This window comes from Hesperophylax consimilis, chromosome 4, assembly GCF_061612785.1.
Source record: "Hesperophylax consimilis isolate HC1 chromosome 4, BYU_Hcon_1.0, whole genome shotgun sequence".
In the NCBI taxonomy this organism is placed as follows: domain Eukaryota; kingdom Metazoa; phylum Arthropoda; class Insecta; order Trichoptera; family Limnephilidae; genus Hesperophylax; species Hesperophylax consimilis.
Window position 1 is genome coordinate 19,369,982 of NC_142839.1, and position 12,986 is coordinate 19,382,967.

At 34.5% G+C, this 12,986-nt stretch overlaps 1 protein-coding gene across 1 annotated transcript in view; it reads right to left on the minus strand.

Annotated features, from left to right (window-relative positions):
• Positions 1–4,937: 4,937 nt before the first annotated feature.
• Positions 4,938–12,986, minus strand: part of LOC149424329 (G protein-coupled receptor Mth2-like) — a 92,110-nt gene continuing 84,061 nt past the window's right edge. The window contains exons 6-8 of the mRNA XM_089651459.1: positions 7,398–7,581; positions 6,491–6,681; positions 4,938–5,148 (exon numbers count right to left, since the gene is read on the minus strand). Of these exons, the coding sequence (XP_089507585.1) occupies positions 4,994–5,148; positions 6,491–6,681; positions 7,398–7,581 (530 nt within the window). The 3' untranslated portion in view covers positions 4,938–4,993. The remainder of the gene's footprint in view (positions 5,149–6,490; positions 6,682–7,397; positions 7,582–12,986) is intronic.

Sequence of the window (12,986 nt, forward strand, 5' to 3'; positions counted from 1 at the left end):
TCGGCATCAAGTCGGCACGGGTTGCCGGTGTTTAATCAAAATAATATTTATTATATGAGTTATTGGGATCAAATGGAATAAAATAAGAGGGTATGCATATTTAAATTCATGAAAAAAAAATTCTCCCTTATGTCCTGGGACACCCTAATGAGGATAGTCTGAATTCTCAAATCAGATGCAATTTTGAAATGATCTTAAAATATTGTCAAAAAAATGTTTTAATGCTCTTATAACATATCATTTTTGTTTTATTATTTTGAAAGATAAATAGAATATTTCTCAGATAACATTAACGCGTATCTCATTAATTCTCAGCTTATTTTGTGTATTACTTGTTTAATTTAAAATGCCTAACAATATGTTTTAAATGATTTCGATTTGAAATTTTGAAAGATGTTCTATTTTTATTTGATAAACTCAACGGTTTTTTGTTCCTTCAAAGAAATAATCGACGTTATGAGGTATTTACCTCAGAAGTTTCTAACATGTTATTGTTGTTTATAGTACTACTATGGACATCTAGCGTAATAACTGTGAAGCTTTTAGATTATCCTAGTACGAAAAGATAACGGCTTAAAATATTTTAGTTCGGCAAACTAGCGGCAGATGGCAGTGAAAAGTAGCCAAAAGAAAATTTCCTCAAGCCCGGAAAACGATTTTTTGCAACATTTTCTCCTTCGCCTGGAATGGCAAAAAAAATACACAACAATATTTATTTTTACTCCTATTTTAGTTGAGTAGATTAATTTATTTAGTCATTGAGTAAATTAGATAACTACATATTTTTCAAACGTTTTTTTTTAATGTAAAATCTTATAAGAGTCCCAACTGCTCCCAACCATCTGGAGTCAGTGAGACTATGGCATCCCCAATCGGGGTACGTTTTGAAGCTGAAAGTAGTAGGGAGGGGAAGAAGATGTGGAGGAGGAAGGTGTGGAAGTACTTGTCTCTTCAGATCTGGTCACCAAACACGGCCAAATCTATTTCAAGCAACATTTCAATTCTGAATGGTGTTCTTACACTCTGGAACGTACCGCAAATATAAAAAAAATTAATAAGTAAATTGTGACTTTTACTTTTTTGTTTACTTGCGCACGCCAGGAGTTGTACCCGCGACCTCCGACTTGCTGGTCGAGAACCTTACCACCCGACCACCGAGGCAGTCGAATACTTGTTTTTATACTAAATTCTAGAATATACCCTCCAGCGTTAACGATTTTTGTGGGTGGATTATATTATATATATTTATGTATTTCATTCAAATCTCTGAAAGTCTCCACGTTGTCAGATGAAGTCGATGTCTTCAACTTCCACATCCTTATCCGTAACTATAAAATAAAAATGCATTTCCTATTGCAACCATATCGGAAATGATTAATAGCTTGCATTCTTTTGCGTCGGAAGTTACTTACAGTATTTATCATTGGCACTTAGATGATTAAATATTGCATAAAAGGTACAATATTAATCGTCTGACAGATGGACATTTAATGCATGAAGGTTTTACACAGAGAATGTCATAACATGTTACTCAAAAGTAAAATGAATGGGGTTAAAAAAGTGAGGTAAATTATAACCATAACACCAAAAAACTCAGTTAACTTGCAGAATGAGAATGATATTATACGGTTTATTGTTCAACCAACCTCGTTTTAAATCCTACCTACGCCTGAAGAATAAGTATTTGCATTTTGATACCTTATACAAACGGCGTACTTGTAATTGTAATTGCTGTCCCCAAGTACAATAACATCTTAATTAAGTATCGATGGTCATTGGAACACTTACGGAGTACAATAAGTTAAAGCAATCAAGGCCTATTCATCAAAACATCGACATTTCGTAATCAAGTAATCTAATGAGGAGTTAATAAATATGCCCTATATCCTTTTCACTGTTTCTCATAAGTTAAATTTTTCCGATACCAATAATGATGACACGTATTATAATTCAAAGTTAGGTAGGTACTTAACAGTTTAGGTACTGCTTTGGGTGCAATTAAAGATGGTGGGTACTGAACTGTTTATGTACTACTTTGGTTGCAATTAAAGATGGTAGGTACTTTGTTAGGTAGGTACTTAACTGTTTAGGTACTGCTTCGGGTGCAATTAAAGATGGTAGGTACTTTGCTAGGTAGGTACTTAACTGTTTAGGTACTGCTTAGGGTGAAATTAAAGATGGTAGGTACTATGCTAGGTAGGTAATTAACTGTTTGGGTACTGCTTAGAGTGCATTTAAAGATGGTAGGTACTTTGCCAATCTTTATATAATATACCTAGGTATAAGTAGAAACGTGATTTAGCTGATTTATTAAAAAAAAATTAAAAGCATGAGCGCAATTCATTTACTGATAAAGTATGAGTCCATTCAGAATATATTGAAACACGTGTTCATGCAGGTTTATTTATATACTATCTTTCCTGATAAATATTATGACGAAATGTGACAATATAAGTATTTTTTATGAACACGTATTCCGCCGTCCTCACAATATTTGCCTTTTTATTGAGACTCTGTTATGAAATCACGTTTTTAACAGGAAAACGAATAATTTCAACAGATTTTTAATAATTAGCAATATGTTATGTCAGTAAGTTTTCTCCATGTGTATATATAAAAGACATAGCATAGATAGCCCCGGTTTTGTTTTTTAAACAAATCTACAGTTTTATTATGTGATTGATAAAATTTTGCACAATTGACTTTCAAAACAAGATGAAGGTTTACCTTTAGGTCTACATGATATTACCACACCTTAAAGAATTGAAACTTCTTGATGAAATTTTGCATCTTCTAAAATAAGAGGAAAAGTACACTTGACCTTCAAAATAAGAGCAAAAGTGCACTTGACCTTCAAAACAGGAAAATTGTATTTATAAAACTTCGTGTAAAGCCCAGGTAACGCCGGGGACTTAAGCTACTACTTCACTGACATACCTACCTGTAATAAAATATCATTTTCCAGCGCTTAATAAAATAAATCAATACAAACCATTTTCTTCTACTTATGATAACCATGTACGATACCTCTGGAGTTCGTACACAGGCTTTATAGGATCAAATAAATTAATTTTCATAAATAAAACAATCATAAACATATTTTAAATTATAAAAATACGGTGATAGATTTCATATTGAAACTCAATTACTTCGTGATTGAATTAAGCCGTAGCAAAAGGCAATCGAATTTCAATAAAAAAAATAATTTGAAAAATAACTTTTTGATACACATTTAATATAATATTTTGAACTTCTTCAGACACATCCTTTAGACACTTAAATATAATTAACTTAACTCTATAAATCGACTAGAAGCATGTACACATTTTTAAATATGCAATATTTTTAAAAATACATAACGTAAAAATGCTTGAAAGCAGTAATAATTGAACGCAGTTCAGTAAAGGGATAACAAAAATAGAACTCGTAGAAGATAGAGCGAGATATTTGTGAAATTAATTATTATTAAATAAAAATAGGTAAGGTAAAATTATGTTTGGCTGACTTTTTTTTGTTCTAGAGTGCTAAGATAAAGAAATAATAATAATTATAAAATTAACAAAAAATTATGTTTTAGCAAAACAATTATTTATTTTTAATTTTGTATAGCTTGACATTGATTTTCTTTTGATTTCTGCAAAACTACGTTCAATTCAATTCTCATTACAACAAAGAAATACTTACTAGTTTACCTTATTACATCTAAGCTTACGTCACCATTCATCATGACTTTTGATCGATATTTCGATACAAACGCTCGTTCGTATGGATTCCTTGGGAAACATAAAAACATGATAAAAATCACTACTAACTACATTTTTTAAACATCCATATTAAATTAAATTAAGGCCTGCCTCCGATAACTCTGTTGCAGCCTCTCCTCCCTTCTCCTAACCGACGATATTTCACGACAATAATCCAAACTGTCCAAAACCAGAGAGATTTTGATATGGTATGCACATGTTTTGCATGCTGCCAGGTTGAAGGTGTAGGAGAGGAAGAAAATGTGAAAGAGGACCGTTGAAAGGCGCGGGTTCAGATCTGATCAGTGCGCACGGCTCAAGCCATTCCAAGCAACGTTTTGATTCTGATTGATGATATTTCACTAGGGTGATATTAAAAGTATCTACCAATCCTGAATAAGGTGCAAATTTAGTACACATTGTTTTGATAAAGTCCACGTAAATCCACGTAAGTCCACAATAAATCCACGTGACTTAACTAGTGGGTCCAACAGAGCTCTCATCAGCAGGATCAAACCTTTTGAACGCGTTAATTTGCTCCGTTTTATCTATACCCGTACGCGGTACATATTTTAAAATACCTATGCATGCAATTAAATGTCAAATTATAGCATTCTGGCATGATTTATTGGACTATATAGACAGAACAGATTATTCTCCACAATATGAAAACAAATCCTCGTGTGTCAACACTCTTAGATGTTTATAAAAACAAAAACATAAAATTTCATACAAAGACGTACCGTATCTTTTGAATGTGGTCCCGCCATTCACTCGGCGTCATAAATAAACCACTCTCGGTGTGTGTGTACTTAGGCCACTGTGTTTATAGACACAAGTGGGACACCATGATCACTTATCATTCTTAGTTATGAAAAGTTGTGAATGACAAACTAGTACTAACGCCATTCGTTGACAAAAATGTAAACTAAAGGACTAAAAGGCGCGAAGAGGCGCACTTGGTTATCGATCTTTTTTTATGAAATACAATTTTATTTTTGAGAAATTCTTGTAGATGTCAGCATCGTGATAGTTCTACAAATGTCCAAGTGAGCAAGAAATACATTTATGACGAAAGAGAGCGGGAATATCGGCCGTCAAAGTTGCCGTATCAACTGTTGATACAGCCGCGTGTGAGTATAGACTTTTTGCCGTAACAACAGTTGATACGGCCGCGTGCAAAGAGTTTTAAAATGCAGTGACATAAATGGGTGCAAGTTAGTTAGATAATATATGTTAATTACAACGTGTTAAATATCTGTTTTTCCACTGATGTTAGCCCTAAATCCTGACGAGGAGCTAAACTGCCTGCTGTACTTCTTTCCTGATAAGGGATCGGTACACGAGTCTGAAGAAATGCCAGTTGTCGTGGTAGTGCCTCCAATTGGCTTCTTCTTCTCTAAGCCTGAAATGAGTTAATTTAGTTAAAGCCAGTATTAGTAGTGAGCACGGACAATGTACATACCAAAGTTATGAATATTAAATTTGTGAGAATAATGCTGTGGGTGCGAGTGGTTTGTATTAGAAAATTTGTGCGAATATTAGAATATATTGTTAATACAACATAAAGTTTTGCGTTTTGTGAACACCATCACCCAGAGACACCCACGAATGATTAAAAAAGTTTAAACAAACCAAGAATCAACATTTAAATACAGGCCAGGTTACTTCACATTTTTATTAACATTTTTTTCTAGAAAGAGAGAGAGAATGTTAAGATATTTAGATTATTTATAAAGCAGATATAAAAAAATTACGAGCAAAATAAATGATAAGAGAAAATGTTAGAAGTTATAACAGAACGTATTTATTTAAAATATGGAAAGTATCAGATTTAATCCTGACGAAAGGAATGGAATCTTATTTTTTTAAATGCCTTAAGATATTTACGCATTTTTTTGTAATGAACACATTTGTTGGTAGATCAGAAAATAAGATTTTTTTCTTCTTTACAAAATAAAAAAATATTATTACGTATAATTGAGATCAATTGTAAATATAAAATTTATATTTTTTAGTAGAATAAAAATATTTTTTGACAGTTTATTGGCGAATTATTCGATTCATTCTAGATGCTAGAACTGACGTAGGTTCTGTGTGACTCTTGTGACTTGCAGCGTATTTTTTATCTGAAAATCAAAGATTTTGTTTTGGTTGTGTCGATATGCAACCATAAATAAGTAAAAGCCTCTTTATGGCCTTTTTTATCATTACATCTGAAAAAAATAATAAATCCGTGGAGACCAAAAATCATCCTTTTTGGTAAATTTTTGTGACGTCAGTATAAAAGAAATATGATTTTGCGTAGTTAAAATCTGATATAAAATATAATCATATTCATGTAACCATATAAAGTGACGTGAAATATTGACAGTTTAATGGCATATATACAATGTGATCATGCGCCCAAACCCAGGTTTTAGTCGAATAGTCGCATCGTGACATTTCTTAAATAATATACAACGTTAATGATTTGTACATGAAATAGTATATACCAAAACCATAAGACCAGGGTATATCTGAAATAGTATATACCAAAACCATAAGACCAGGGAACACATTTGGTAACATTTCTAAATAAAATTTAAGGGAGGGTGGAGTGATAAGATATTCTGGACCCGTGTTTTATATCACAAAAACGGGTAAATATATGATTATGGGATACCAGAAAAAAAGAGAACTAAAACCAATACATATTACGTTTTTTTGGAACAGAATAACAGCAACAATAAAGGGAATAAACATACCAAGACGTTTTCTCATGAGGAGGTAGACTTTCCTTTTCATTACCAATATAATAAATATTGGAATTCCTTGAAGTACATTGATGGCATCGGCAGCATACCAGAGCTCGTACGGTTCGTTGTAGAGGGACGAGATAATCTCGGTGACCCATGTTATTCCCATCACTACAAACAGCTTCATGTTCATCGAATATCTGAAATAAATGCCAACAAATTTATAATTTATTTTAAATTATACTTATGGACGGAGTATTATTGAATCTCAGTTTATGTTCGTCGATTTTATATTTTATAAAAAAAGTATTTGGAAAACCCATCGACCAAATATATCGATGAGAAAACCTGATCACTCCCTAATCCCTCTGCCCTCGCCTGTACCTGCTTTAGTTCTCCTCGCCTGTACTCTAATTATTTTCAGAAACCACTAGTTAAAGTATGTCTCTTAAATTATAGTTTATATCTGTCCTAACGAAAGCACGGTTATTTCAAAAACGATTGTAGTATTCGTATTAGTACACTGAATATAAAAGTACACGAAGTTACATTCTTTCATTAAAAATATAAAACAAATTCACGTCTGGATAGCGTAAAGATTGAATAAATATTTTTGATGATTTGAATATTGAAAGAATCAAAACGATGCACAGTCAATGTATCGAAAATCACAAGCTTGTAAACTAAAATAACGAAAAATTTGATAATGCGGCCAAAATATCGTGCAAATCGTTTTTATTTTTTAATTTATAAGTACCACTAATATTTAAAATGAATATTGAAGAAAATAAGAGATAAAAGAAAATACAAACTACGCAATAACTGCCACTCATATTTTAAGAGCGAGCATAAAAGTATTTCACTTTAATGGACACGAAATCCATAATTTATGTTCGTTTAGTTGCGTTTCACTTACTTAGCTTTATCAGCCATAAATTTCCTTTTAGTCTTGTCCCCTGTGCTTCCTGCTTGCATTCTGTGGATCTCAGACTTCACCTTGCTGCAGTGGAGAGCGGTCAGGACAAATAAGATCGAATTGATCCCAATTTGAATTCCCACGGGCAGAATAAATAGGATCAAAACCGGCCATGTATGTTGTCCTGCAAGAAGAAACATAAGACATTAATCAATCGTATCGTTAAAGTGTAATAAGCTTTAGGTTATTTTGACTAAGAAATTTTGATGGGGGGTCGAAGGGTTGGTAGGTCGTGGCGGGACACATCAAGCTGGATGATGCGCGCCTCAAGAAATGCTACAAATGACATAGCTGCATCAGCAGCACTACCAACAAGTCCAACTCTCTGGCGTCCACGAGTGGTCATCATGGCCCCGTGACCCCTGGGCAATGTGATCACCGGTGTGGGATGACCATCCCACCATCGAGGTCATAGCCGACAGAGAGGGGGCGAATGGCGAAACTCTGGCGCCATAAAACCAGAACACCCCAGCTAAGGGAAGGAAAACCCCTACCGAAAAACCCTCGCCTCCAGTAAGGGGTTGGGCGAGTGGCTAATAACCACTCCCTGTAAAAACAACATTATTACGAAACCGGAAACTAAGCCTCGGACAGCGAAAACACCCGGCAGACAACTTGGCAATCGAAATATGGACTTGAGAATGGCAACATGGAATGTAAGAACGATGTATAGAAGTGGGGCCCTCGGAGAAGTACTTGGAGAAATGGAAAAGTACAACATAGATATACTAGCAGTGCAGGAAACTAGATGGATAGGCACTGATACATTTGATACTAGAACGCATACAATAATGCACAGTGGCAATGAAAAACACCATGAGTTCGGAGTAGCCTTCATCGTTAATCAAAGATTGAAGAATCAAGTAATTGGTTTTAAGGCTGTAAACGAAAGAATATGCATACTCCGCATAAAAACCAAATTCTTTATTATTTCCATCATAAATGTTCACGCTGAGACAGAAGACAAAGATGAAGCAACTAAGGATACATTTTATAACAAACTGGAGCAGACATATGACACCATACCATCCAATGATATTAAAATGGTTATTGGAGACCTTAATGCTAAAATCGGTCAGGATCCGACACACCAACAGGTTACAGGAAAAAACAGTCTTCATATGGAAAGCAATAACAATGGAACAAGGGTGATTGACTTTGCAGAATCACGAAACATGATAATAGCTTCAACACAGTTCCCAAGGAAGAATATACATAAATGGACATGGACATCACCTGGCGGCAGATACCATAATCAAATAGACCATATCCTAATTGAAAGAAGAGGGGCGACCAGTATCACAAATGTAAGAAGTTACAGAGGAGCTAACTGTGATTCGGATCACTATTTGGTAGTAGCCAGCTATAGATGCAGAATAGCAAGAGATAGAAGAGGAAATCAGCCAAGTATCCCAAAGCTAAACATCGATGCTCTTAAAACACCAGAAGGATTGGATAGATACCACGACTCACTGTCAACAAACCTACCAAACCAACTGAGTGATCAGCTCTCCTCAAACGATTTAGAAGAGGATTGGACCAGTCTGAGAGATGCACTGCTGACAGCGGCAGAATCAGGCATTGGAAATAGACCTAGGCAGGTTAGAAATCCCTGGTTCGATGAGGAGTGCATACAGAGCGTCTGCAAAAAAAATGAGCTAAGAAAATTATGTATAGAAATAGGAACAAGATCAAAAAGACAAGCCTACGAACAAGCACGAAGAGATGCTAACCATTTGATTAAAAGAAAGAAAAGACTATATTTTAACAACATATTGTTGAAAATGGAAAATGATTTTGTTAATAACAATCCACGTGAGGCATATAAAGGCGTCAATGTATTTAAAAAGGGCTTCAAACCCAACACATCCCTGTGCAGAGATAGTAATGGAGACATAATAGGAGATAAGGAAAAGATTAAGACTAGGTGGAAAGAATACTTCCAACAGCTCTTGAATCCCAATAACAACCTGACAGTCGAACCAACTCACATTCCGGATGAGCTAAATAATGATGAAACGACTAGAGCGCCATCGGTGGCAGAAGTAAGGGCTGCCCTAAATAAATTGAAAAACAATAAAACACCGGGAGGAGACAATATCCCGGCAGAGCTCTATAAATATGGAAACGAACATCTGAAAAACCTGCTACACAATCTTATTGTAAAAATATGGACCGCCGAAAGAGTACCAGAAGAGTGGCAAACTAGTATAATATGCCCCATACATAAAAAGGGAGACAAATTGAAATGTGAAAATCACAGAGGAATATCACTACTTTGTACAGCGTATAAAATCTTCACAACAATTTTGAAAGAAAGACTAGAACGTCATTCAGAGAACTTGCTGGGAGAGTATCACTGATCAACTCTTTACTACTCGACAAATCCTGACAAAATGCTGGGAATTCGATATAGACATATATCAACTATTTGTTGACTTCAAACAGGCATATGACAGTATAGATAGGGAGAAAATATATGAAATACTTCTAAATTTTGGTATACCGCCCAAAATAGTCAAGCTTGTAAAAGCAACGATGGTTGGTTCACGATGTCGAGTAAGGATAGGAGGTGAAACAACGGAGGATTTTAACGTCTCCCAGGGGCTGAAACAAGGTGATGGCTTAGCTCCCACTCTTTTCAATATTGTTCTGGAGCACGTCGTGAGGAAGACAATGATTGCTACCGACTCAAACATTTGCTACAAAAGCAATCAAATAGTTGGATATGCAGACGACCTTAACATTGTCGGAAGATCCTTACAGGCTGTAAGAGAGGTGTTTGACCCTTTGGAGACTGCAGCAAGAGAGGTGGGCTTGCAAATCAATGAGAACAAAACTAAAATCATGATGCAAACCAGAACCCCACACCGCAGAATAAAAGATAAAGTGAATTTTAAAAACTTCTATAACTTTGAAGTGGTCGAAGAGTTTGCCTACCTGGGCTCCATCATAACGCAGGACAACGAAGACCCAGTAGAAGTAAGAAAGCGCATCACAGCCGCTAACAACACTTACTTCGCGTTGCTGCCAGTGTTCAAATCCCGAAACGTCCATAGGAAAACCAAAATAACCCTTTATAAAACAATTATTAGAACGGTCTTGGCCTATGGATGTGAGGCGGGAACACTGACAGCAAAGTCTGCGGAACGGCTGGACACCTTCGAAAGAAAGGTACTTCGAAGAATCTTAGGAGCGGTGCGAGAGGGAGAGGCATGGAGAATCCGCCACAATAAGGAGCTATATGACATCTACCAAGCTCCCAGACTCTCTACTCATTTACGGCTCCAAAGACTAAGATGGGCAGGACATGTACACCGAATGCCAAGCACACGTGTACCAAAGAAGGTTCTAACAGGACACCCGGGAGGCAAACGAAAGGCGGGCAGACCTAGGCTGAGATGGGAGGACGATGTCAGGAAAGATGCCAGAGGACTACTCCATGTTGCAGATTGGAAGACGACGGCCGAGGACAGAGGGCGGTGGAGGCTCATGTTAAAGGAGGCCAAGGCTCGAAATGGGCTGTAGCGCCATTGAAGAAGAAGAAGAAGAAATTTTGATGTTTTGAAAAAGGATTTCATTATTTTCAAGTTTAGATTATGATATAGTTATTTTTCACACCAATCCATTCGTACGGTTTAATTCTGGTTTAAAATTTCGCTTACAAAATAAAGTTGAATGCCTTCTATAGAGAGAAGATAAAATAATATTAATGATTTCAAAAGATAAGTATACAGCGCGTATCAAAAAGTATCCGATATACTTATACTTAGTGAATCTTTAGCGTATTTGGAAAAAAAATAATGTAGATGGATTTTTATTTGCACAAACAATTTTACACTTTTTATTCAAACAAACTATTGTTTTCGCCCAATCCCTCTCAGTCCCCAATTTTCCAATACTTAGATATGTTTTATGTGAAAAAAAGTTATTATTCTCCGATGCATGGAGAATACTTACAGATATGACATATTGTTAATTTACTAAGTATCTGGTCAAATTATTCGCTTTCCTGTTAAAAACGGGACTGGATGTCTATAATGAATGAATTGACAAATTTCTCAATAAAATAACAGTACTAAGTATGTCACGAGGAAGTCGAAACACGTGTATTTAAAAATAATAATAACGTCGCATCTCATTCATAATATTTATTCGGTCAATGACACCTGCGTTGAACACGTGTTCAGATATATTCTAAATGACTAATATTTTATTACGAGTGATCACGCACACTTTTAACAGTACCTATATAGCGATAAAGAAAGCCGTACTTATTTTTCTGTGAAGAATGAGTACTTTAATAATTACAGTGGAAATTTAGATTATGTGTTCAGATCCCGCTAGATTTTTGTATTTCCTGATCCATGTCATTAATAAGTTTTCGAAAAATATTACGTTTCTAATATTTATTTTTTTTTAACTTTATTTATTTTCATTTCTTTACATATATTATACATAATAATAGACAGTAAATAATAACATAATATATATTACCAAAATTGTATACACAAGAAATGAAAACCCACTAAGGCACTGCCTGAGTGTGGGTAATATAAAACCATTACTATATTTCAAGTACCTAAGTATAATATATATAAGTAGAAAAAGTTTTTTGTTTTGTTTATAGTTATTATAAAAGTAAAGAGAAAACATTATGTACAATAGTTTATAAAGTTTCAGCAAGTGAGTTGTAGAAAGGATCAATAAATTTATAAAAAAAGCGTTTCAATATCTGCGTCATTCAGCCATAATTTTACATCCTTAACATATTCTATTGTTTTATTTATCATTTGAGTTTGTAGTGGTAGAAGGTTAAATGTACGAGGACCAATGAAACTGCTATGTGCCTGCATTAATTTAGTATTTGTTTGGGGGGTGTTAAATATATTATTTGTTCTTTTGCTCATTCTGTTTTCATTTATTTTAAAATTATTATTTTTTTAAATAAATATTTCATTGTTTCTAATATAAATAATTTACGAATATTTATTTATCGTTTTATATAACTATTAACCGGCAATATTTCACGTTTCAATTATTCATAGCCTCTTGTACATCGACACACTTTCTATGTTCGAAGAAGTCAGTTTTATTTGTTTGACTTTGCGTGGGTGAATGTATTTGCTGTCAATATAGGTCATGGCTCACACCTGTTGCCATTGGAAGAAAGCCAATTCACAGACCGATAAAAGTTGTAAAACCTCCCGGAAAACCACTCAAAATGATGACAAGATGGACTAAAATAAATTTTTTTATACGTGGAAGTTTTTTGATAAAATTCTGTGTTGGTCACATTGCTATCAAGAGAGTGAATAAGACATATTCTGTTTTCAAAAAACTTGTTTTCGTCGAATTGAATTGAGATCAAGGGAGTAAATAAGAGATAATTCTTCTATTATATCAATTCAATACGACGAAATTTAGTTTTTATCGCATTGAATTGAGATCAATGGAGTGAATAAGAGATAATTCCTCTCTTATATCAATTCAATATGACGAAATTTAGTTTTTGTCGCATTGAATTGA